The 24,366-nt window shown below is 51.3% G+C and overlaps 8 protein-coding genes and 1 non-coding gene across 9 annotated transcripts; 4 read left to right on the top strand and 5 right to left on the bottom strand.

The window, feature by feature from the left end:
- Positions 1-368: 368 nt before the first annotated feature.
- On the bottom strand, positions 369-2,562 carry ASPBRDRAFT_179224 (prefoldin-like protein; the record flags this gene model as incomplete). Its single annotated transcript, XM_067619898.1, has 2 exons — positions 369-655; positions 755-2,562. The coding sequence occupies 2 exons, from the start codon at positions 2,560-2,562 to the stop codon at positions 586-588; spliced, it is 1,878 nt and encodes a 625-aa protein (XP_067478390.1). The 3' UTR covers positions 369-585.
- Positions 2,563-2,850: 288 nt separating this feature from the next.
- ASPBRDRAFT_196667 (TFIIH/NER complex subunit TFB3) lies at positions 2,851-4,109 on the top strand (the record flags this gene model as incomplete). Its single annotated transcript, XM_067621015.1, has 3 exons — positions 2,851-2,896; positions 2,946-3,186; positions 3,242-4,109. The coding sequence occupies 3 exons, from the start codon at positions 2,851-2,853 to the stop codon at positions 4,107-4,109; spliced, it is 1,155 nt and encodes a 384-aa protein (XP_067478391.1).
- A 292-nt stretch (positions 4,110-4,401) lies between these two features.
- Positions 4,402-5,265, bottom strand: ASPBRDRAFT_30884 (uncharacterized protein; the record flags this gene model as incomplete). The annotated part of the gene is made up of 1 exon (XM_067622828.1): positions 4,402-5,265. The coding sequence occupies one exon, from the start codon at positions 5,263-5,265 to the stop codon at positions 4,402-4,404; it is 864 nt and encodes a 287-aa protein (XP_067478392.1).
- A 296-nt stretch (positions 5,266-5,561) lies between these two features.
- Positions 5,562-8,174, top strand: ASPBRDRAFT_44070 (putative GTPase NOG2). The gene is made up of 3 exons (XM_067625118.1): positions 5,562-5,744; positions 5,800-6,547; positions 6,975-8,174. The coding sequence occupies exons 1-3, from the start codon at positions 5,647-5,649 to the stop codon at positions 7,809-7,811; spliced, it is 1,683 nt and encodes a 560-aa protein (XP_067478393.1). The 5' UTR covers positions 5,562-5,646; the 3' UTR covers positions 7,812-8,174.
- Positions 8,175-8,466: 292 nt separating this feature from the next.
- Positions 8,467-13,594, top strand: ASPBRDRAFT_75764 (protein kinase IKS1; the record flags this gene model as incomplete). Its single annotated transcript, XM_067629293.1, has 8 exons — positions 8,467-8,546; positions 8,640-10,609; positions 11,102-11,352; positions 11,404-11,489; positions 11,547-11,747; positions 11,798-12,317; positions 12,377-12,910; positions 13,574-13,594. The coding sequence occupies exons 1-8, from the start codon at positions 8,488-8,490 to the stop codon at positions 13,592-13,594; spliced, it is 3,642 nt and encodes a 1,213-aa protein (XP_067478394.1). The 5' UTR covers positions 8,467-8,487.
- ASPBRDRAFT_t158 lies at positions 13,525-13,612 on the bottom strand. Its single transcript has one exon. It is a non-coding gene; the product is annotated as a tRNA-Gly (tRNA).
- A 1,870-nt stretch (positions 13,613-15,482) lies between these two features.
- Positions 15,483-16,603, top strand: ASPBRDRAFT_55782 (D-hexose-6-phosphate mutarotase; the record flags this gene model as incomplete). The annotated part of the gene is made up of 3 exons (XM_067627444.1): positions 15,483-15,728; positions 15,836-16,165; positions 16,217-16,603. 3 exons carry the CDS (start codon positions 15,483-15,485, stop codon positions 16,601-16,603), a joined length of 963 nt encoding a protein of 320 aa, XP_067478395.1.
- ASPBRDRAFT_604197 (putative RING finger protein) lies at positions 16,459-17,920 on the bottom strand. Its single transcript, XM_067628231.1, has 3 exons — positions 17,768-17,920; positions 17,607-17,698; positions 16,459-17,501 (listed from the first exon to the last, which is right to left on the bottom strand). The coding sequence occupies exons 2-3, from the start codon at positions 17,681-17,683 to the stop codon at positions 16,850-16,852; spliced, it is 729 nt and encodes a 242-aa protein (XP_067478396.1). The 5' UTR covers positions 17,684-17,698; positions 17,768-17,920; the 3' UTR covers positions 16,459-16,849.
- A 700-nt stretch (positions 17,921-18,620) lies between these two features.
- Positions 18,621-24,031, bottom strand: ASPBRDRAFT_30889 (putative telomere length regulator protein (Rif1); the record flags this gene model as incomplete). Its single annotated transcript, XM_067622829.1, has 3 exons — positions 18,621-20,732; positions 20,785-21,051; positions 21,101-24,031. The coding sequence occupies 3 exons, from the start codon at positions 24,029-24,031 to the stop codon at positions 18,621-18,623; spliced, it is 5,310 nt and encodes a 1,769-aa protein (XP_067478397.1).
- Between the last annotated feature and the right edge of the window lie 335 nt (positions 24,032-24,366).

A 24,366-nucleotide genomic window follows, 5' to 3' on the forward strand; every position in this document is an offset into this window, starting at 1 on the left:
CGCTCAGATCCCGAGGATCATCGTGCGGTTTACCCCGAGCAATTGAACTTACCATCAATGATCTGACCATGATGTAAAACATCATTATGATGTTGTGAAACTCTGCGTCTTTTAGTTAGATAGCCCGGGGAAAGGGAACAAGGGGGAAGATGGAGCTTTGTTCAATGTTCACATGTTGAAACTGAGATGGATGGGTGGCTGCTTGTAAAGTCACATAGAGATCAACCACCGGTCCATTCTTGTGGCTGGCAATGTCCATGCTTGATGACTTGGATATCAGGTAGTATCTGAGTATCATTGATAAACGCTTAAATGCGGTGAAAAAGAGCTTATTTATACTCTAGTATCCCATGGAAGCTTGACATAATGCAGAATCCTAATCATTATCCAGGTACATGGTTCACTACCACAACCACTATTGCAGAGAGTTTAATAACATTGATTATGTATAACTGTGTGTATGTAGAGGGTGAAACGTAACCGTACTCCATTTTTAACTGGCCGTAAGTACTCAGTTGAGCCCAATACACCCAGTAACGGAAGCACAGTCAGAGAGCCCTTTTCTTCATTCTTGGACTTCGAATCTTAAATGACTATACCATGGAAAATCGGTATAGTCATGCCAAGGTAGAGGCTACCTTGCTTTCGGTCCTTTCTACGGAACAATGGGAGACAGAAAATGTCGCAGTATCATGCATCCATGCATTGATATATATTGGGTATCTGTTTGGGTTTCGTTCTATCTGAGTCCTACCTCATGCGGGCGGACTTGAATCTGCTCACGCGTTTGGGAGCATCCTCGGTGTCAATCGGCACGATTGCCGGCTCCTCGCCTACGAAGCCGCCATTTTGCTGGATCATGCGGTTCCGGATCCTGTAGAACTCAGTTGCAATCTCCTTTTTATGCAGCTGCTCGTCGACCTCATCGGGCTCTGGTGCTACTGCAGGACCTGCTGGGGTCTCCCGTTCAACGAGCGTATCAGCAAGAATCTTCCCTTCCGGGCCCCTGGGTGTAGGGTCTTCTCTCTCCACGATGTCGGAGATAGGTTGGGAGAAAGGCTTGGGTTCCGCTGGTTTTGCAGGGAACAGAGGTAGAGATGGTCCTGTGATAGATGCCTCAGTCTTGCGTAGAGCCGAGCGAGGTTCGGCGGGTCCAGAAGTGTTCCTAGGTTGAGTTGTTGACGCAGTGGCGTCTTCAGTTGCGTTGTTGGATTTCCGGGCACTCTTGAACCGGGACACTTTCTTCGGGGCGTCGTTCTGCACAGGCTCTTTTCCAGCAGGCTCTGTGCGTTCAATAACAGCATCCTGAAGAACAGGTACGTTTGACTCTCGGACCGGAACGACCTTCTTCTCCAATGTCGGAGGCTTAGAAGTCGGAGGCTTAGAAGCCGGAGCGATGTCAAGTTCGTCAGCAAAAGCAACCTTCTTCTTCGGTTTCTTCTCTTTGACTGGCTCGCTACTCGTGTCTGCGTTATTCTCGACACGACCAACATTAGGTTGATCTAGGTCCTCCTTGATATCTTTCGGAAGCGCTTGCGTGTCTTTTCCGGCATTCCACATTCCCCGAGCGTTGAGCTTTTCCTCCAGCTCGCGCATCTGACGGTGATAATCTTCGCTCAGAACTCGCCTGGTGGTCCTTCCGTACTCGTCCTCCTCTTCATCTTCGTCATCATCAAAATCATAAGCATCATAATCCTCATCAACAGAAATGTCGCTTGCGTCTTCGTCCAACTCAAGCTCTGCCACAACTGACCCGACTTCATTCAGGCTATACTGAAGCATCTCACGGCGTAATTTAGCATCCTCCGGAGATTCGTCGACTTCCATCACAGGACGCTCGCCATGAACTTCGACGGTCGGATCCAACGCGGAGCTTGTCTCCTTGGCGTTGCCTCCCAAGATGTCGACAGGAGGCTCCTTTTCGCTGGCGGATGTGTCGCCATTGTGGCTATCTGCGGAAGACGCCTCCGTAGTCTGAGTGACTGGCTGGGGAACTGGCGTATCGGCCTTAGCCACATCGGGTATATCATTGACGCCAGCCTTCTTCAAGACTTCCAGAAGATCCGTTGCCTCGCTCCCGGGTGTAGTTGTCTTGCTTGAAATAACCTCGCCGTTCTCATCGAGTTCTTCGAAAATCTCAGTCATAGGAAAGTCCGCCGTAGGTTCCACCGGTAGCCGATCTTGCGAGTCAAGCGCATACAGTTGATCTTCTGCTGCCCGTAGCCGTTTCTCTATCGTAGACGCATTTTGCTTCACGTAGTCGATCCGCCTCGTTACCAGATCAACCGCCTGTTGCTTGGTTCGTGTCACGCCTTGTTTCTCGCCCAATATCACTTTGACCTCCTCTTCATTGACCAAGGAACCACCGAAGTCGCGTCCTACTCGGAGGTAGTCATCCATCGTCGCATCATCGTCCAGCTCGTTTATTTCGTCTTTGAAGCCATCATATTCGGCCTCCCAGGTCCTCCAGTGGTAAAGGGAGTCTTGCAGCTTCGAGATGTTCCCCTCGAGTTCGAGGCGCTGGCGCTCCAGCTCATGCAGACTGTTGTTTGGCACACCCATTTCTATAGTAAAATGGGTATATCTGGGTCAAACAGCTGTTTAGTAGAAGTGTAAAAATGCACTGACGAGGAGAGAAGTCTGAATAGAAAGAAAAGGAAGGCGGCGGCAAAGAAAAAGTTCCGCCGCGGAACAAGAGCGGAGAACAGAACATGATTGGTCCGTGCACGGAGCTGATTATCAACCTTCCATGCCACTGAAGAATCACTGTCAATTGTTCTTCCTACCAACTGTCGCGTGTCTCGCGTACTGTGCTGCTTAGAGTCTCTTTAGGCTGCAGAGACTCTCAAAATGCCTCCTGCTCGCGATATCATGGCTCACCGGGGGGATGACGACGGTAAGTCCACTGCCCATGGCTCTCTTGAATATTCACTGACAGTCAGCAGAGGTGTGCCCTGTCTGCAAATCCTCCCGTTATCTGAACCCGGACATGCAGTTCCTTATCAATCCCGAATGCTATCACAAGATGTGCGAGTCTTGTGTGGACCGGATCTTCTCCTCAGGTCCCGCGAACTGCCCTGTAGCTGGCTGTCACAAGACCCTGCGCAAGAACCGATTTCGCAAGCAAACATTCGAGGATATCAATGTGGAAAGGGAGGTGGACATTCGGCGCAGGGTGATGCAGATGTACGCTTCTAGCAAAACTACTAGGTCCAGGAAAAAACCACTAATACTTCTCTAGTCTTAACCGCCGCGAAGAAGAATTTGATTCGAAACGAGCCTACGATGACTTCCTCGAACAACGCGAAGAGATAATAGCGAATCTTGTCCATGGCACAGATGTGGCGAAGACGGAGAACGACCTACAAAGGTACGCTGCAGACAACATGCGGTCGATTCGCGCCAACCAAGCCCTCGAGGCGCAAGAGGCTTCGTCCTTCCGAGAACAGCAGACACACGAACAAGAACTGGCTCGTCTTCGGCGAGAGGCAGCTAGACTGGAATATGAGAACGAGCGAAAGGAGATGCTTGCTGGCCGGGAGGACGTTCTCAGCCGTCTTGCGGCAGGCCGACCTGGCGACGCAGCGGCTATCGCCCGCGAAGGTCAAAAGGTTTTGCTCAAGAAATCTTCTGCTCGTCGTAGCGAGGAAGACAGAATCAGGCAGAAGCAGGCTGCTCTGCGCAACTCGGATGCCAGGAAAGCCGGACAGGGTGCCCTTAACACGGCCGACAGGGCGGATGACAGTGGTGATTCTGGTCTGATCAAGGGTCTTAAGAAAATTAAGACGCCTGAGCCTGAAAAGCCGTACGATCCTTTTGGTGGCCTTGTTCCCAATAAGAGGGACTATTATACTCTGCGCGACTCCTACCCGAACAGCTACCTCGACCCCATTCGCCAAGACACTCGTATGCAGGCTGGTGGTTACGACCTTCAGGAATACTACTCGCGTACTCTGATGGAGGCCTTTGCAGGTTTGGGCTGCTTCATTGATGAGGAAGTGTCCAAGCGAGAGGTTACAAGTACGATGGGTATCTCTAGGCCTGTCGCTACTGAAGGTGCTGCCTTGGCGGCCGTATCAAGTGCAGGCGCCCCAGAAGCCAGCTCGTGACCTATGGCTATTATTCCTATTTCTTTCCGCCGATAGAGCTTCTTGATTTGGGTTGCTATAATACTGGCTGTGGCGTTTAGGCATTCATGTTGCATAGCGGTGGCGTTCTGTTGACAGTTTTGGAACATTCGGAAAAGCTATATCATTGAGATTGTTCAATTCGTTCAGGTACAGTAGGTATACAAACAGGTAAAGCTATTACAAACCAAATGAATTGCATGACAACAAATAAAACCGAACTAGGAAAAAAGGGAAAAGTGTAATGTACAACCGTCTAAATAAATACATAGGCTCACATCTTGCCGCCAGTGATCTGCTCTCCCAGCTGCTTGACTCTGTCCTGGATAACGTCCCAGCGAGCGGTCTCGCTCTTCCTGGTCTCGTTGACAATGCCCTGGACAGTAGGCGGCACACCCAAGTTCCAGATGTTCTCGCCCTCCTGGTGGTCACTGCGCCAGGCCTCGTTCTCGCCCTCAGGGAAGACCCGCTCAATCTCAGCCAGAAGCTGAGCCTCCGTGGTGATAAAGTTCCGGGCGTTCATGTAGAGCTCCTGCAGGTTGTCTTGACGCTCTGCCTTCTTCACAGCCTGCTGGTACTCGAGGCGGGCCTTGGACTCAGCCAGGCGGGTCTCGCGGTCAGGGTCCGGCAGCACGGCGGTATGCTTGGGCAGCATGTCCTGGATGACGGAGTTACGGGTCAACCGCTGGTCTTCTCTCTCGGGCTGGCGGAGAATACGGTCCCGACGCTTCTGCTTCTCCAAACTCCGCTGCATCATAGTCTTGTCCGTCCGCTGCTTGCGGGTGTGTAGTTCCAGGAGACCCTCGCGGAGGTTCTTGCGTCTCATCTCTGCCATGCGCTTCTTCCACTCAATGTATTCGGTGTTGGGGTCATTGGGGTCCAACTTGGTTTCCTTGGTCGGGAGAGGCGTCGCAGCATTGATGTATGCCTCTGTCGGCTTGTCCTTGCGGCGGGCCGGGAAGAGTTCTCTGGGGACGGGGAGGGTACCCTTGACGCGGGGCTTCGATGGAAGATCGGGCTGAATGGGTTGAGGGATGTCGACGAAGTTGGGAGACTCGGGGCCGACCCGCAGACAGGAGGATGAGGTGAAGCCGCGGAACTGCACGGTGGCAGCCCTGCAATTGCGGAAGAGAGACATGGTAAACAGTGTCTGTCAGCTCAGGGACGGCGAATTCAGTAGGGTTATAACTGGCGGAATGGAAGAGAAGAAACTGATAGAGACCAGGTAGTCGGTCTCACTTCAGATCAAGGACCAGCACAGGAGGGTGAGATGGCTGATGGCCAGCGCGGTGCTATTGCGGGAGTCGAACGAGGACGAAGCGATTTTCTGCACCTGGTCCGTGCACCGCTTAACTTGGCGCCCGCCTTTGGAGAAAAAAATAATTTCCCGCGCTACGAAACTTTTTTCCTTTCTTTCTCTTCTCTCTTTGCGCTCCGCCATCTCTCTTGTGTGACACTTACATTTGATATTTTTTTCATATTAATCTTCTTCAAGGTGCCTTGAGCGCTTACTTGCACAATGGGTACCTTCAAGAAGGAAGCCAATCGTAAAGATCGGCAGGGGAAGACTGGAGATGGCATGGGGAACGTCCGGGTAAAGGGTGAAAACTTTTACAGGTTAGTATTCTCGTTGCGACAGGTGGCTTTTCATATGTGTGCTGACTTATTGAAGAGATGCGAAGAAGTTGAGGACCTTGAATATGCTCAAGGATGGTAAACCCCAACGTAACGCTGAAGGAAAAGTCACCAAGGCTGCTTCGTACCAGTCTCGAGACGCCCCCGTCGCTAGGATTGAACCCAACCGTAAATGGTTCGGAAACACCCGAGTGATCTCGCAAGAGGCTTTGTCCTCTTTCCGTGAGGCGGTCGCTGAGCGTGCCTCTGATCCGTATCAAGTCTTGCTCAAGACCAACAAGCTTCCCATGAGCCTGATCAGAGATGATAAAGGTGTGAATGGACTGAAGCAGCACGAGGCCAAGATGGCCATTGAGAACAACCCTTTCAGTGACACCTTCGGGCCCAAGGCTCAGAGGAAACGTGTCAAGTTGGGTGTCTCGTCGCTTGCGGATCTGGCTGGTGAGACCGCCAAGATGCACGACGCCTTTATTGAGAAGTCGGACCATGCTACACATGAAGATGGCACTATGGTTGTGAACGGTGATGACGTCGCCGTAGAGGATGACTCTAGTGCCGCCCCCATCGCAAAGGAGGCTGTCTTCCTCAAGGGACAGAGTAAGCGTATCTGGAACGAACTCTACAAGGTCATTGATTCCTCCGATGTTGTCATCCATCTTCTTGATGCTCGTGATCCGGAAGGAACACGGTGCAGGAGTATTGAGAAATACATCCGGGATGAGGCTCCTCACAAGCATTTGATTTTTGTTCTGAACAAGTGCGATCTTGTACCTACAGGCGTGGCAGTAAGTTTCCCTTCATTTTATTTCTCTCATTACAACCACCCCCATTCCTTTGATATACCACACGGCCCTTCGCCGATGCCATCGCTAAGTCAAGGCTTCTCCTGCGACTTCATGTCGCGTTATTCACTATGGGGGACTGTCTGTTACAGCTTTGGCAGATTGACGCTGGTCCGCGCCGACCTTCTTTCTGAAGCTAGGCTGATTGGTTTTCGTTTTGAAAGCCGATCGTTAAGGACCGAGCTGTGTTCTGTTTTTGAGTTGAGTCCTGCTTCCGCTCTTGAAGTGGCATCATAGCAGGTCTCTTAGTAACATTTCACACATCCTGTCATCAAAACTATGTTTCTTTTCTTTTCTCTATTTTTCTTGTTCTTTGATCTTGCTATGCATTGATAGCCACGCTGGTGTTCAGCTGCTAACGTGACACCAGGCTGCTTGGGTTCGCCATCTTTCAAAGGATTATCCTACCTTGGCTTTCCATGCTTCCATCAACAACTCCTTTGGAAAGGGCTCGTTGATCCAGCTGCTGAGACAATTTTCTTCCTTGCACTCCGACCGGAAGCAGATTTCCGTTGGATTCATTGGATACCCCAACACTGGAAAATCTTCTGTCATTAACACCTTGCGCAAGAAGAAGGTGTGCACTGTGGCTCCTATCCCGGGTGAGACCAAGGTGTGGCAGTACGTTACCTTGATGAAGAGGATCTACCTCATCGATTGCCCTGGTGTGGTTCCGCCAAACCCGAACGACTCTCCAGAGGATATCCTTCTTCGCGGTGTCGTCCGTGTGGAGAACGTAGAGAACCCTGAGCAGTATATCCCCGCTATTCTCAAGCGGGTTCAGCCCAAGCATTTGGAGCGTACCTACGGTATCAAGAGCACTGATGACCCCATCGACTTCCTCAGTCTCCTTGCCCGCAAGGGTGGTCGACTTCTCCGCGGTGGAGAGCCTGATCTTGACGGTGTTGCCAAGATGGTCATCAACGACTTCCTGCGCGGAAAGATCCCTTGGTTTACTCCTCCCCCTCACAACACTGGTGAGGAGGGCGAGAAGATTGAGGGTCGCGAAGGTCGTCTCGGCGAAATGAGCCGCAAGCGGAAGCTTGATGAGACCGCTCCGGAGGCTGCTGATACCACAGAAGCGGCTGAGAAGCAAGAGTCTGGCTCGGGAGATGAATTCGAGGGCTTTGACGAGGAGGATGACGATAACGACTCGATCGCCAATCTTGAGGTTAGCGACGAGGAGAGCGGAGCGGAGGAAGATTAAACAGGAGCTCTGCTTTGAACTACTTTCAACAACCCGCGGATCGCAGATCCGCCCGTCACTAACCCATTGGCCTTGGGCTTATGTCGTCGCCCTTTCAACTGGAGCGGAACCGACAGTCACGCCATGCCCAACCGATCATCGGGCCGCGGACCAAAAACTGCATGGCCCACTGGCATCCTTGACGATGCAGGTCGATCGGAGGTCGAAAACGCCACCGAGCATATCCAGTTCAGGCCTGGTTTCACACGGCCTCGCTGACATGCCACCTGGACAGCTTGCCTGCCAGTACATGTCAACTCATGCAGAAAAGACTGGGATCCGAGCCAGCTATTCCTCGGCCCCACTGCTTTTACTTTTAGATACCCGCATAGTGCTGAGAAGCATAGCATCAAATCAAGAGAGAGATCGTCTGATCATCCATTTTCATGCATTCATAGTAATCAGCGTACAATGTAGTTGGATATACGAGTAAAAAGCATTTTAGGACGCGACGCGGCGAATTTCCCAGCTTCACCGCCAGGGCCGCTCACGTGCTCCCAGCCTCACTCTCGTCATCCGGTCTCCGCAGCAGCGGCCAGAACATGCCAGCAACTGTTTAAGATCGGCCCCTTTTTTATGGCTTTACGGCCTTGTGCTTCTCTGTGTTCTTCAAGCATGGGCCGCTCTGCTTGCTATAATGGCGGACGAAGGCATGTCCATTGTTCCCTACGGGTCAGGCAATCTTGACGTCGTACTGTAAGCTTCCGCTCCAGCTTCCCCTCACCCCGAGCCTCCCCGCCAGATATTTGACCGACGATGAAAATTATTCTAACATGGCCTCTTGACAAGCCGCCATAACGACTCTGTCGTTGTCTTTGATCGAGACTCCCAGCAACTTGTTCTCCGACATGCAACCGAAAGCGATGACGGCAACCTCGAGCTTGCCGACTGCCCGTATTGCCATCGACCCCTACGTGATAGCAGCTCAGCCCAGGACGATCACCATGGCGGAACGCAGCCGGAATTCATCAACCCACACTATTTCCGCATGCTCCACAATAGCTTGCCTAGTTCTGTGAACTCATCTAGCCCTCCGTCACCCCGCCGACGTCTTGTACCGCCCGCACTTGCAGACGGCCCTACCAGCGAGCCCAACTACTCGGGTACCGGCATACAGTCTACGCAAGGAATCTCTTCCGCCGCTTTTACACAAGATTACTTCAAGAAGTTCTTCGTGGAGGAGACGGTCTTAGGAAAGGGCGGGAAAGGAGTTGTTTTGCTGGTGAAGCATGTGCTGGACGGCGTTTCGCTCGGGCAGTACGCCTGCAAGCGGGTTCCCGTTGGAGACGATCATGAGTGGCTAGAGAAAGTACTCGCAGAAGTGCAATTGCTGCAGCATCTCACGCACCAGAACCTTGTTTCGTATCGACACGTGTGGCTTGAGAACGCGAAGATCAGTACATTTGGGCCAAGTGTGCCCTGTGCATTCATCCTCCAGCAGTACTGTAATGCTGGGGATCTACACAACTATATTTGTGGTTCGGTTGAGACACCAACAACCACTGAGCAGCTGAAAGAGCGTCTGCGCCGAAAGTCCCGAGGAGGGCCTGAACCTCCGACTGAGGCTGGGGCCCCTCGCAAGTTGAACTTTGAGGAAATTTATTCCTTCTTCAAGGACATCACCTCCGGATTGCGGTATCTTCATGCTAATGGGTACATCCATCGTGATCTAAAGCCGAATAATTGTTTGCTTCATAAGACCAGTGACGGCATTCGGGTGCTCGTGAGCGACTTTGGCGAGGTCCAGGCTCAGGACTCGATGCGGAGGTCTACTGGGGCGACCGGGACGGTTTCCTACTGCGCCCCGGAAGTTCTACGGCGAGAATATCCAGGCGGCCCATTTGGGAACTTTACCTTCAAATCCGACATCTTCTCTCTGGGAATGATCCTTTACTTCCTCTGTTTTGCGCAGTTGCCCTACAGGCACGCCGACCTGATCCATGAGGAGAAAGAGGACCTCGATCAGCTCCGTGAGGAAATTAGCCATTGGACTGGGTTTGACGATGCGCAGCTCATCAGGCCAGATTTGCCTGGGCAGCTCTACACATTCTTAAGACGTCTACTGTCCGTGGACCCTGACGGGCGACCATCTGCGGATGAAGTTCTGAGCGGACTGCAAGCCGGTGCCAACGCTAATGAGAGCTTTCGATCAAGAAGGACCAGCTCCACGAGCCCTGACATACGCCCGAGCGCGAGGATTCATCCGGTAGAAAGTACCGAGACTCCATCTTTCCGGCCCTCCGCGTCTCCGAACAAGTCTCTGACACGAAGCCCGGTAGCTGTACGACGGACTCCACTGTACGAGCCGGGTGGTGTTGAGAGTGAATTGAGTCCGGCTGTCGAGGAGACCAGTCCGCTGTCAGGGCGAAATACCTCGCTCAGCCCAGAACGAGACCTGGTTGTGCGGCCTTGGTATTCCAACACATCCCACTCTCCCGCACAGGCCGAACCTCGTGAGGCTTCCCAGGAGCAAACACAGCCTGTCCCACAATTACTACCCCCGCCTCCGGGCCGGTTCTCTTTGGCTAGAGTTTTCCCGAACGCCGCGTCACTCTTCGACTCGCAGATCCCTGTAACGGCGTTGCAACTGGCGGTGTTTCTGCTCAAGGTCGTCGCCATTTTCCAGCCCTGCAGTCCTCTGGCAGTCAATCCCTGGGTTGTGTATCCCTTACTTCTGCTGGCGGCGATCAACTTCCCAGCTACTGGGTTGTGGACCCAGATTATCTCTCTCTGCCTGCACCTGATGGTTGTCACTCTGTGTATGCGGATGGAAGCACTGTGCTGGCGAGTATCACACAGTGCGATATTATTCCCTCGATAGCTACGCCACATTGCTGCGTACCGGAGTTGTGTGAGGTCAAAAGCGAGCATGAAGCCTGTACTTACTAATGTTTCGGGTCTGACGATGTATGTATAATGAATGATGAACCGCCGTTGGATTCCTACTCGGCTTTTCGACATCCCGTAGTCCACCTATCTATCAAGTGCCAAAATAACAGTAGACTTAGTGGGGAATTAGCCAAGCTTGCGAAGGATCGGACTAAATGGCTTACCTGCATTAAACTCGCATCAGCCCGGGGTGCAATCACCTCATCCATCCCGCGGTTTTGATTGGCACAAACCCGGCTCTACAGGATGCTCCATCATTTACTATCCTGATAGCTTCTGCCTGGTTGTTTCTTATCTCCCTCTTATAACCGGGCCTCCCGGCTACCAGTTTCACTCATGCTTTCCAGCTTCAGTTCCCTCAGTCCTCTGCTTTCTGCCCGGCATGGCAATAAGCACCGAGGCCATTGAGCTCTCGGAAGCTCCTCAACATGGGGAGAATCCCGAGAAGCTCCAGCAGGCTCTGGAGGGCATAGCTGGCGACACTACCATCCTGCAGAGCCAAGAAGCTAAGCCTCAGACGGAGCCCGAGCCCGATGAGGCCCTCTATCCCCAGGGGATACAATTCGTGCTCATCTCCCTGTCCCTTTGTTTCTGTGTCTTCCTGGTTGGTCTGGTAAGTGACAATACTTACCATCTCCCCGTGCGCCGGTTAACGCCATGTCAGGATGCCACGATTCTAACCACCGCCGTTCCGCGAATAACCGATGAGTTCGGATCGGTGGCTGATGTTGGTTGGTACGATGCTGCTTTGTGAGTCTATTCTACAGTCTTGTATGAGCTCTGTGCATCACCACTAACATCCAGCAGCCGGCTCACATCTTGTATGTCGCAGCTCTCCCAGGGGAAGCTGTATGACAACTACCCTGTCAAATGGGTCTTCCTCGTCAATATCCTGCTGTTCGAGGGCGGCATTCTGCTCTCGGGACTGGCGCCGAGTTCCTTGATTTTCATCATCGGGCGCGCCATTACTGGCTTGGGATTCTCGGGGATCAGTCAAGGCTGCATGGTGTAAGCACTACAGCACCTGAAGGCGGATTCACAGACTGACCGTCATCCAGCATCATTGCAATTTCCACTCCGCTACGAAGACGACCGACTTTCGTCGGCCTAATCAGCGCCAGCGAATACACTGCCATCGCGATAGCCCCCATCCTGGGAGGCATACTCACATCAGACCTATCCTGGCGATGGTGTTTCTACATCAACCTGCCTGCCGCAGCCCTGCCATCCGCCGTGCTTCTCCTTCTCAAGCTCCCCACCATCACCCCCAGGGGCTCAAAAACGCACATTCAGAAACTCCGCGAGCTGGACCTGCTGGGGTTCTTCCTCTTCGCACCCGCAGTGCTATGCCTCCTTCTCGCGCTCCAATGGGGCGGCGATACCTACAGCTGGACTAACGGACGGATCATCGCCCTTCTCGTCCTCTCGCCCATCATCTTCACAGGCTTCTGTCTCCTCCAGCACCGCAAACAAGACACCGCGATGCTCCCACCGCGCGTGCTCCGTAAGCGCATCATAATCACCGGCGCGGCCTTCAGCCTGTGTCTCTCGGCCTGCCGCGCCATCGTCCAGTACTACGTATACTTCCCTAACCTCCACCCAGACCCTCTAAATACAAACTACTAACCCAGCCATAGCTCTCAATCTGGTTCCAAACCGTCCGCAACGCCACCCCACTCCAAAGCGGCCTCAACACCCTCCCTCTAGTCATCTCCGTCCTCATCAGCGCCATCGCCGGCGGATGGCTTATATCACGCACACGCACCTACACCCCGATCCTCCTCCCGGCCTCCCTCCTCGTCATCGCCGGCATCGCCATCATGACAACCTTCACGCCCACCACGCCCGCCAAACTCTGGATCCCATCACTTATCCTCCTCGGCCTCGGCTCCGGCAGCGCCGTCGGCGTGCCCTTCATCGCCGTGCAGGCCATTCTTCCCATGAAAGACATCTCCATAGGCATGGCACTCATGACCTTCTCGCAGGACATCGGCGAAGCCGTATTCATCAGTGTTGCGCAGGCGATATTCTTGAATCGGTTGACGGGGGATTTAGCCAAGAATGTGCCGGGACTGGATCCGGTGATGGTGACGCATTTGGGTGCGACGAGCTTGCAGGGTAAATTGCCCGGGAAGTATCTGGAGGCGGTGGTGGGGGCGTATGATTTTGCGGTTAGGGGGACCTTTCTGTTGGCGGTTGCGTTGGCAGGGAGTGTGTTTGTGGCGGCGGTTTTGGTGAAGAGGAATCCGTTTCGGGTTGAGAATGAGCTGGGGGAGGAAGTTAGAGAAGACGGCAGTACTAGAGACGTCTAAAACGCAGGCTTCTCAAGAGGTATAACGGGCGATTTTGATACAATGCATAGTAGTGCCTACTATTAATGGCGCAGTGGTTGATTATGATGCCGACATAGAAAGATTGAGTCCCCGAACCTGTGACGTTTAGTCTACTAGGCTGCAGTCTACAGAATTTAATATTTAACCAAGCGTCCATTGCAATCATCCAGACACACTAGCATTTCAACCGTAATGGAAAATGGACTCTGATGAACTACACATGTGTCACAGGATGAAGTATCAGGAACTATAACACGCTCAAAAAATGATTCAAGAACAGTCCGAATGGTAATGAAACGAATAGAATATAACAGGGGAAAAAAGCCATGAATCACTACAAATAATATACATGCTTACTTTACTTGCCTACATATCAGGTAGGTAGAGTAGGTAGGTGTAAAAAAAAAAAAAAAAAAAAAAAAAAAAAAAAAAAAAAAAAAAGACAAAAAAGATGCGCCAAGCGAGATTCGAACTCGCGTCGCAACCTGATCTCAATGTCAGATTGGGAAGGTTGCATCCTAACCACTAGACGATTGGCGCCGGTTATTGAAAGTACCCACTCGATTTTATTCCTATATGATAGGTGCTGGTTGGTCGTTTTCGCTCTTTTGACAGCTCGGGAACCATGTTTTGGAAGGTTTTAGGGTGGAAAGTGGATCTTTGATGGAAGGGGTTATTGGTATGGGAGTTTCGAAATTGATTTTTTTTACCCTTGTGTGCTGGAGTGGGGTGTTTGATTTGTGTGGAATCATGAATGAGTGGGATTTGGCTGGCTGGATTGTCGGTGCTGTTGCCTGAGTTGCCTTGTTGGGTATGGTGGCGAATATCGTACTTTTTCCCTTTGTGGTTCATGGATCTTTTTTCCGTTTTTTCAGAGTGCTCTATTGCAGGGTTTTTGATAATAGCTGTATTATAGGTCAAATTATTAGTCCAGTTAGAGGCTCATACTTGATATCAGCGTTTTCTCAGAGCAATAATGATTTGTTCACTGTGTGTCAAGTGATATCTTTGAGCTATTCAATACCGACAGGACGTCATAGAACAAAAGCACTGCATCATGGCCAGTAGCCTTCATTTAAATCATTGGCAGTTGATTCACTGGAAAGATACTCACATGTTTTGGATCGTTATGTGCCCTCAGTTTTCGATCTCCTATCCTACGCCATGTATTATTTCACTGGGTCGTTCGTGTAGTACAGTTAGTAGAAATATATTTATGTAGTTAATGTCTGTATAGTATCTACACTTTCATTGGCGATAAGATGGGAGTTGGGAGAGAGAGGGAATGGTTAGACTCGCGCCATTGTACACGGACACTCTTGCTAACAGACCGATTAGTTATGGTAAGGTATCCAGTAACTAGATCTCTACTCTAAGATCTCATTAGTCCGTTGTTGGAGGTGTAAAGGTGAGATGGGGTCCATAGTGTATCAACTTCGAACTTTTGGGCCCTTGATAAGTCTAGAGATGTTGAAACCGAGGGGTCTGAGGAAGAAAAGATGAAAGAAGGTGTTGGATAAATGTTGCTTCCACCTCGGACTACTGCACTTGGAATAATGTAAAATGGTGTAGATGTTGATGGTAAGCGATGTTACTATTGAAGAGAGAATGATTGGGGGCGACAGGACTGCTGATAAGAGCTATGTATCTGCACTCGATGCATGGGTTTCAGAGCATAAACTGAACGAAATATTGTCATATTGCCGCGATTCTCCGGAATAGGCCCGTCATTCAAATGATGTGGAGTTCAATGGCTCTATCACTATCTTGGAAACACAAGTTGTAGGGTCGTAATAGACTGGGTACTGAAGTGCCTTTATTCCTAGTGCTTCTAAATATTAACCATAACTGGGATGTAGAAGTGGCTGAAAGGGTATATAGAGTCAAACAACCTTTGCACAGCTGACAGGTATGAGCCTTGGTACTCCCTGTTATGACAGGAATGAGAGTCATTTAGAGAGTGCCAGTACAGTCATATACATACCGTAGCTTTCATGAATCCTTATGTAGTGTTAAGACTGTTATAGATCTGCACCTCTCAAGTCCCTGGATCGAGCTTAGCATTGACTTTGGACCCTGACGGAAAGCAATTTTGTGATGTCATTGCATTGACCAGCTGGAATAGGACTTCAAATGAATCTTGAAGAATGATGAAAACTTCAAACCATTGTAAAGACACATCAGCTGCCATGAAACATACATCTCAACCATAGGAAGAGAAGAAGGATGGTGGTGAGCTGTGCTCGTAAAGTGAAACGGCGAAGAACGAATGACGCCAATGCCCCGCCGCCCCGCCGGTTCAGTTGACTCCGGCCTCCCCGCATCCAATCCTCCGTCTCTGCTGGCCCTTTCCCTTCTGTTCTCTCTCCCCGTCTTGAATACCTTCATCATATCCTCCAAAACTACCATCATGGATCGCTCCAATAAGCCTGCCGCCATCGGCGTCGGGGCTTCTCTTCCCCAACCCACCATCTCCCTCCGCGACAACACCGTGGAAGCTACCCTCCCCACCGGCGAGTCCGTCACTGTCTACCTCTACGGAGCCACCGTCACTTCCTGGAAGCTCGCCAATGGCAAGGAGCAGCTCTTCGTGAGCGAGAAGGCTCATCTAGATGGCTCCAAGCCTATCCGGGGTGGCATTCCCGTCGTATTCCCAGTATGTCTCTTCAAGCCTGTCACTACTGAACAGCCAGCTTTTCCTATACCCTTGGAGTATCCCACAAAACAAAAGTAACCCAACTAATCGATATCTCATCGAATCAGGTCTTCGGCCCTCCTCCCTCCAACCACGCCACCTCTGCCCTCCCTCAACACGGCTTCGCCCGGAACTCGAACTGGGAATTCCTCGGCAAATCCTCGTCCGAAGCCTTCGGCCGCGACCGGAAAGAAGGCGAAGACGCTGTGAAGTTGGACTTTGGACTGTCACATCCTATGCTGAGCGAGGAGTTTCAAAAGGCCTGGCCGTATCAATTTGGACTGGTGTATAGTGTGACCTTGACGAAGGGAAGCTTGGAGACTTCACTGCAGGTGCAGAACCAGGGGGAGCAGAACTTCGACTTCCAGGTGTTGATGCACACGTATTTGCGTGTTGAGGTATGTCATTCCCAATTCCCGGGCTGAGGTCAGGCTAACGAGGTATGGCAGGACATCTCGAACATCCGGGTTAAGAACCTCCAGCAAAAGGAGTACTTGGACAAGACACAAGGCGGAGCAGCTACCACGGAGACTTCGGAGGCAGTAGAAATCAACAAGGAAACGGATCGTGTGTACAAGGCGTTGGACCCGAAGGTGCCGATTATCGTGTCCACGGCGTCGGATGATCAGCCTCTGTTCTCGATCACGAGGGAGGCGTTGACGGACGTGGTGGTGTGGAACCCCTGGATCGAGAAGGCCAAGGGTATGGCGGACTTTGGCCCCGACGAGGCATACAAGAACATGCTTTGTGTCGAGGCTGGATCCGTTGCTGGATGGCAGACCCTGGAGGCCGGTGAGTCCTGGGAAGGTGGTCAGACTATCCGGCCCCGGCTGTAGGTGGCATAGCCGGATAGTAGTAGCTTAACTTTACGTGAATAATCATGCAGTGACGATGGATGCCTAAGTTGAGATTGAAATAGAATTCTACTTTAGTATTGTGTATCACGCACGCTGCGCGTACTTATAATATAACATGATGATGTCGTATCCTCATCAGCAAGACCTGCCCGCACGATTCAATCCTCCCTAATCTCCTCCCAAACATAATTTTCACCCCAAGTGAAGACTGAAAGCAAAACATCGCTAAAGCGACCCCCTAATAACCGCCGCCTCCGGCACCGAAATCACCACCCTCGCACTCAACCTCTGCGACGCCCTCCTCCAAGCCCAACTCCCCCTCCGACTCTCCCCACTTTCACCTCCCTCCTTGACCCCAGACAACGACATCTTACACAACGGACAAAACGCATTCCGCTTCGTAACCCACGGATCCAAACACGCCGTATGGAAGATATGCCCGCAGGGTAGTGCTCGGATTTCATCGTCGTCAGCGAACTGGTCCATGCATATTGCGCAGATGCGGTGGTTGTCTCTGCTTGCAGCGTCTGCATCTGCATCTGTGCCGATATCTGTATTCGTATCCTCCATGTCTTTGTCCCCTTCCTGGCTGATAGTGTTGACGTTGTCTGGTGGTGATTCACCGGGACTATTATCTCCGGCGGACCTTACTCGCGATACGCCCCCCGATAAGACATGCTGCTGCTGCTGCTGCTGCTTCTCGCTCAACCAATCCTTGTACCTCGCCTGCGGGTACATTTCCTCAATGAGTTGCTGCGAGATGATGATCCGGGTGTGATGGTCCCGGGCTGCCATTTCGGCGTCTGAGTAAGGGTATCTTGGGCCGTAGGGGTGACGATGGCGACGACGGCGGCGACGGCGGGTGCCGATGATCAGCCTGATAAAGTTGTCAATCGTTTTAGTAAGATGGTAGGTAATTCAAATGTATGGTGGGGGAGGAGTTTGTGGTATATACTTCTCCGGAATTGAACTAAAGACGTACCATGTTATGAAGAGGAGGAAGGTGACGAGGACGGGTGCTAGGTAGCCTACTAATGCGACGGAGGAGATGTCGACCATGATGTTGTTGTGGTGCTGTTGGAAGTTTTAGCTAAGTTGTGATATAGATTCGGGGGTTGGGGTGGGGTGGGGGTGTATACTTACTGTCTAGATATTAGTATCATAAGTGAGGTAGAGGTCAGAGCTGAGTGAGTATAGTATTGTATAGTGCAACCAAAAAGGTATATGTCTCAAAATCAAAGTATTGAATCAGTGAATACACCGCTTAGTTCTTCTTCTTCTCTTGCTGTCGGCTTTCTTTTCCTCGTTTTTCGGGAACATGACGCCAGTCTGACTGACTGACTACTGAGTCTTTGCTCAGGCTTTAGTCATTAGTGAGTAGTGGGTGTGGTTATGCTGAGGAATAGGAATACATTTCTGATTGAAGGAAGTACTAGCAGTAATATCTAGCTGATGGATTCGGGTTTTAAGGGGTTGATAAAATCCCTTTGAGAAGTTTGGGGCGCAACCGACGCCCGGAGGATAAGCATGGTTGGTTGGTTGGTAAGTCAGCCTCCTGGAGAGTGAGAGTGAGAGTGTGTGGCAGTGAAGATGAGATGACGGCCTCCTGTCAGCAGCCAAGAATTCCGGGTTGCGGTGGATTAATCATCTGAAACTACTAACCAATGTAACTAGTGATGATTGGGATTAGATAGATTATAGTAGGCACAAGTTAGTGGTATGCTGGTATTACAGTTGCATTCTTCAGTCTTAAGCATGAGTACATTCAGCTTCCGCATTGTCCATCTTATAATAGAACATAGACCGAAAGAATAATGGCAAATCAAGCACACGATCATAACAGATGGACTTCTTTTGATGGCCATGGTCAAAAAAAAACAAAAGTCAGACAGACAAATGAAAAGCATGGAGTATACGATATCGACACTAGGATATAGACAAAAAAAAAAAAAAAAAAAAAAAAAAAAGAACAACGCCATCGCTATGCAAAACCAATTCAACCGGTGTTTCTCCTCAATGCCTCATGCGTTTCCACCCGGATATCAAACAGTAAATCGTCAATTTCTTTGAGTGAATGTCGATCCAACTTGGCCAGTTTCACGTCGCTCAAGACCTTGCGGAGGGAGTCTGTGATCCCAGCCTCTGTGATCTCTCGCTCCTTCTGGCTTTCGGTTTGCGTCGTGCGGGTTACTGCTCGCGTCCTCTTCTCCTTCTTCTCCAGATCCTCTTCTTCAGACGGGGCTTTCTTCTCAGGGGACGGTTCGGTCACTGTGGGCGCGTCCTCCATCTGCACATCCTCAGGAGCCGTTTGCTGGGTCTCGGGCACCGGCTCATCCGTCGGCTTGTCGATCTGAGTCTCTGTTGTGGACTGTACTGAGCTGTCTGACTCTGGGAGCTGTTCAGTCGGTTTATCTTCAACAGTGATCTTGGACTTCTTTTCATCCTTGACAGGTTGGTCTACCACATCTTTGGCAGGAGTCTCTTGCTGGGGCTCAGCCTCGGTGGATTGAGGCTCTTCTTGTATACTGTCCTTGGCCTTGTCTTTGGCCGACTTGCGAGAACGGCTAGACCGTGGCGACTTCTTCGGAAGTGGGCTCTCCTCAGGAATAGCTGGAGCTACCTGTCCGCTGAGACGAGAAGATCTGCGTTTCTGAGAGCTGTCTTGCGTTTCCTGGATCTTGCTCTTTCCGCTCTCAGTACTAGCTGCTTGCTCGGCGGGCTTGCTCGTGGTAGTTGTATCACTTTTAGAGTCGGTCTTCCGTCGCTTTGGCGCCGATTCGGCAGGGGACGATTCGACATCCTGTGACACGGTCATCGGTCTCTTAGACCGAATAGCACGACTTCCCTCAACATCTGCAACAGAGGGCGTCTTTGTGAGTCTTGAAGAGCGACGCCGTTCTTTGCCTGAAGGCGTAGATTGCTCTGCCTCGCGTTTCCGTTTCTTACTCGCGCCCTGTTCCGAAGCTGTTACCGCATGCTCTGTACTCGCCGTTTCATCCAGATCTACAGCGAGCTCTAGATCTTGCTCCAGCTGAGACGCAACCTGGGTCTCCATGTCGTCGCTGCATGAGTCCGCTATGTAGTCGTAGCCATCCAATGGACGGTCTTGGCTGTCTCTCGGTTGCCCAGCATTGACCTGTTGCTCTACAGAAGTTGGCTCGATGACAGGCTCAGTAGCACCAGAATCCGTAATTGGATCTCCGGAAAGTTCAGGGCCACTAGAACTAGACTTTGACATATCCTTAGGCTGCCCGTCTTCAGGAGGGTGATCTTTGTCTTCTGGCAATTTTCCTGTCGACGAACGGAGACGCTTTGTCAGTGGCTCCTCTGAATCAACCGCCATGCTTTCACCTGCCGGCTCCGGTTGTCTGGACTGAGCATTCCTTGCTTTCTTCTGCCTCGACGAACGCCGTGACCTCCTCTTCGCCTTTCTGTTCTTGCTCGACGGAGTGTTCCCTGAGCCAGGCGTGTTCATAGTTCCTGTGTTATTTTGAGGATCGGGACTGATAGATTTGAGCTTGGGAGGGGAGGACTGAAGTTCGTTTTCTATAGCAGACTCTTCTGCTGCTGGAGCAGATAGCGACTGAGGTATCTCCGATTCGCTCAACTGCGTTCGGCTTCGTGTGCCCGGCGTAGGGGAAGAACCGAGAAATCCGTACTCGTTGTCAGTTGTGACAGGTGGTAGGGTAGGAGTTTGTGGAGTTCCGGCGTCAGCATCCGCGTTGCGCAGGTCGCGCAAGTGCGGGGGGGTCATGAAACCAAGCTCCCTTGGAGTATTTGTCGGGGGCGAAGACGAACGGAGGCTCTCGATGATCGAAAACAACTCGCTACGTTTTCTAGGATCTCCAGATCCCCTTGGGAGGGGGATCGAATGATCCGTGGCCACATCCGGATCAGATTCATCGTCAGCTTGGGATACTTGGCCTGCCGAAGGTCCGGTCTGCTTCTCCGAAGACGAGGGCATAGCTTTACGCTCAGACCCTCCCGTTATGGGCGAAGAATTCAGCCCCATTGTGAATGGATCGTCAAGAATGAAAGCAATGCGAGACTTGACCGATGTATCGACTGGAATGACCTTTGCGTCTTGACGACCGGATTGTGTCTCAGACTGGGAAGCCTTAGCAGGGCAGGCAAACAAATATTTACTTCCAAACACGTACCTGAGGATTGCGCTGGTGACCTTGTGACTGCTGGAACTTCATGTGGACTTCAATATCATGTAGCGCCCGAGATATTGTCTCGGGACAGGGCAAGGACTCTTGCGATCCAAACGAACAACTCCAGAAGTCAAGGAATCTCTTCGTTACTGATGCATGCGTGGACTCAAGACCCGCACAGATTATAGGCTCAAATCTTTGTATACAGGAGGCGTCGTGAGGTTGTGCTGCTTGCAAGACGTTCAAGACGGCTGACGACAGCGCCCGACACTGATACTAAGTTAGTACGTAACAAAAGCCCCTTGCTTCTCACACTTACAGCAGTAAGGATCCTGCTTTCCACGCCACTCTCAGCGTTAATCTTGCGCTCCCCGTCTTTGAGATAAAACGCAAGGGACGGCTGGAGCTGTGTGAGCATGGCTGTACGGAAAGCAGGTACACCCGATCCCAAAAGAGACGTCAGGCATTCAATGAAATCGGCAATGCCGTTCGGTTCGACAGGATCAAAGCTGTCGTACGACTGACGAAGTGTTCTATCCACCAGTTCAATTAGCTTGTGAGGGAAAGTCAATTCATGGTTTCCCTTTGCCGTCTCCGCCTCGTGGCAGTAAGGAATTGAAAGCGAGAGTCTCAAAAGTGACGCAGAAGGCTTGCAGGTATTTCGAGTCCCTTGGCCTATGATAGATCCCGCGAGAGGTTCCACGGCCATCGTAGCAATTGCCCGATCGCCCTTTTCGGTTCTCACGACGCGAACTAGAGAATCGACAAGCGGATTCCAGACTTCGAACACGTCGGAAAACTTTAGCCCGGCAGTAAGAATGTTAACAATGTTCTCATAATCGCGACAAACTGAGCCGTCACGTTCGCGAGCCGTCTCCATGGGAAAAGAGGATAAAGAGCTTGCAGACAGCTGTGCCACAGACTTCCATACGGTTTCAGCTAAAACGTCATCGCCAATATGAGAAGCTGCGTCAAACACATGTATATCAGCGCATTGGCTAAAGAATTCCAGGCGTGAGCTCCGCGATAGCTTGTCGCTGCATGTCGCTTCCAGAACACGGGTGATGAGGCGTGAATATGACGGGGAAGGCCCCGAGTGGCCAGGTAGCTCACTGATAAACCGAAGGTAATGCAGTATGGGACTGTCTAGACTTGTCTTCGCCTTCTGATGACGATGTGTGGGCGTAGTGGCAGCCTGGAAAGTCTCATCGGCTGTCTTCAGGAGTAGTTTTTCGGTAAATCGTGCACTGCCGAGACTGTAGATCATGGTAGTGGAAAGAAAGCTGAAACGGTCATAGAAGGCATCCGTTGAATCCTTTTCGACGGCCGCATTGAGCGATGGAGGCCCAGCGTTCCAGAGGCGCTGAAGGAGGCCAAGCACGTGTGCTACAGCTTGCATTGATTCTGGCGTAGGTGTAATCTCCTTGCTCGACGCATATGACAAGGCCTTGGACAAGCCGATCCAGGCCGTAGCTATATTCGATTGCTCAATGTCGGGAGTCCAGACGGAAGACTTGAAGATTGCCTCAAACACGCTTAAAACCGAGGTGATCCTCGATCGAATCCACCTACTATCAATGGATGGCAGCTCTTCCGGGTCCAACTTGTTGCTCTCGTTGACCTTGTTCTCCAGCCACACCTTCGCTTGCGGGCTCCAGAGCATATTGGACAGCACGTAGGCTACCCTGTCGCTAAGACTGGGCATAGACGAGAATATACTCGAAGCCGGTGAAGCGATATATTCTTCCCAGACGACATCAAGATGTTGAAATGATGCCGAGGGACGAAAGGCGTAATAAAGAAGATTATAGTAACTGCACAACGCTAGCTGACTGGGTTGTTTGTCTTGCTTCTTCCGATCAAACTGAGAAACGATGGGCTTGCTCAACATCCGCAACAACGAAGGGCTTGTTGTGTCGCTGGGACTGATGACATAAACGAATCGATTCCAACCGACAATAGCCTGCGCCTTGATTGCAGAATCGCTGCAATTGAAGCATTTCTGCAGCACAAGAACCCATTCCTTGAAATGCTCCCACTGGTCGACGTTGAACTTTTTGCTGCGCAGAAGTAGAATAATTACACTCCATATCTGAGGTATGTGAACACCACAATCAGCAAGTGCCATCATGCGTGTCATTCGCTCGCAAACTTCGGTCACAAGCTTCCTCCGCTCATCAAGAGGTCTGCTGAAGACCTCCCGGACGCATTTGGACAAGGTTTGGTTGGGTCCGCACGCTATAGCGGTCTGGAAGCCCACCGAGATAGCCTTGATTCTGATGTCTTTGACATGGTGTAGCAAGCCGGATATGAGATGATCCATCCACAGAGATGCGTTTGAGACGAAGATCGTCCTGGATTGATTGAGGACACGCAAATAGATGCTTAACCGCTGCGACACAATTGCGCTTCCAGTGACGCGATTAGTCAAATCATGGAGAACCGTCAAAATGCGTATTATCCGCGTATTCGTCATGACCTTGGCGTTGAAGTTTTGGGTGGACAACACGGACAAGTAGTGAGTTACCACGGACTTTGGCATCTTCACATCTTGAAGACAATTGACGGAATGGTCGACGAGGAAGGTCTTGAAGTCATCTGGCAGGCGTGCAGAGATCTCGCTATGCCAGACCAGAGCAACAGCCAGTTTGAGGGCCTGAATCACAAGGTTGGTATGTAGCGGTCCGCCGGTTGTTAAGTCTCGGCTAACGTCCCGATGTATGAACTGAGTGATCAAGCCCAACCTCGCTATGATTTCTTGGTCACCAGGCAGATTGTCATATGCTCTCAAGGCCCCGAAAAACTGCATATAAGCGTCGAGCCTTGAACTCACAGCCTCTCCAGCGAGCTGTTGTAAGATCGACTCTAGCAGCATGGCGAAGGAAATGGGAGCTTGAGGCTCAGCAGACGGCGAATTGGCAGGAGAATGAGATGTGGTCGGTTTGAGGATAGACTTTGTGGGTTTGCATTCGTTCGAAGGAGGCAGGGACTTGAGGTCAGATTTGGACTTCGCGGCGGAATTGGTAAACGAGGGAGGTTTGATGTATCTCGTCCATGGCGAGAAGTTCACGCGCTTGGATTGTCGACTTGACGGAGCGCCAGCTGAGCCATTGACGGAAAAGGGAGAGTCGCGAGGCGTGTGTACAACAACCGGAGAATCTTCAGTTCGATCATTTTCAGACAGCATACGAGATGATGTCCTAGGTGGAGTAGGCGGACGAGCAGACAGAGGACCGAGAATCTCCACCATATTTCACAAGATCGGGCGACGAAAAGAACGAGGACGGAGATGGAAGAAAGAAAAGGAACATCGCGATGCAGCCTAGCTAGAAACCACGCTGTCCATGACCCAGACCGAAGCTGTCGACAAGCACGAGCAAGGATAGAAGCCCTGGTGAAAGTAGGATAGCCGTGCCAGTTTGAACCTACCGGGACCGCGCCAAGCCACGCAACTCAAAAAGACGCGCCTGTGGCTGAGCCACGCGTTAAGTGGCAGCGCCGCGTTTAATGCCCAAGGCAGTAAGGCACTCAGGCACTTCGGAGAAGCCTTCGGAGATGGAACGGAGTTGCCCCCCCATGACTAGT

The sequence above is a fragment of the Aspergillus brasiliensis genome (genome assembly GCF_001889945.1).
Source record: "Aspergillus brasiliensis CBS 101740 unplaced genomic scaffold ASPBRscaffold_7, whole genome shotgun sequence".
Taxonomy (NCBI): domain Eukaryota; kingdom Fungi; phylum Ascomycota; class Eurotiomycetes; order Eurotiales; family Aspergillaceae; genus Aspergillus; species Aspergillus brasiliensis.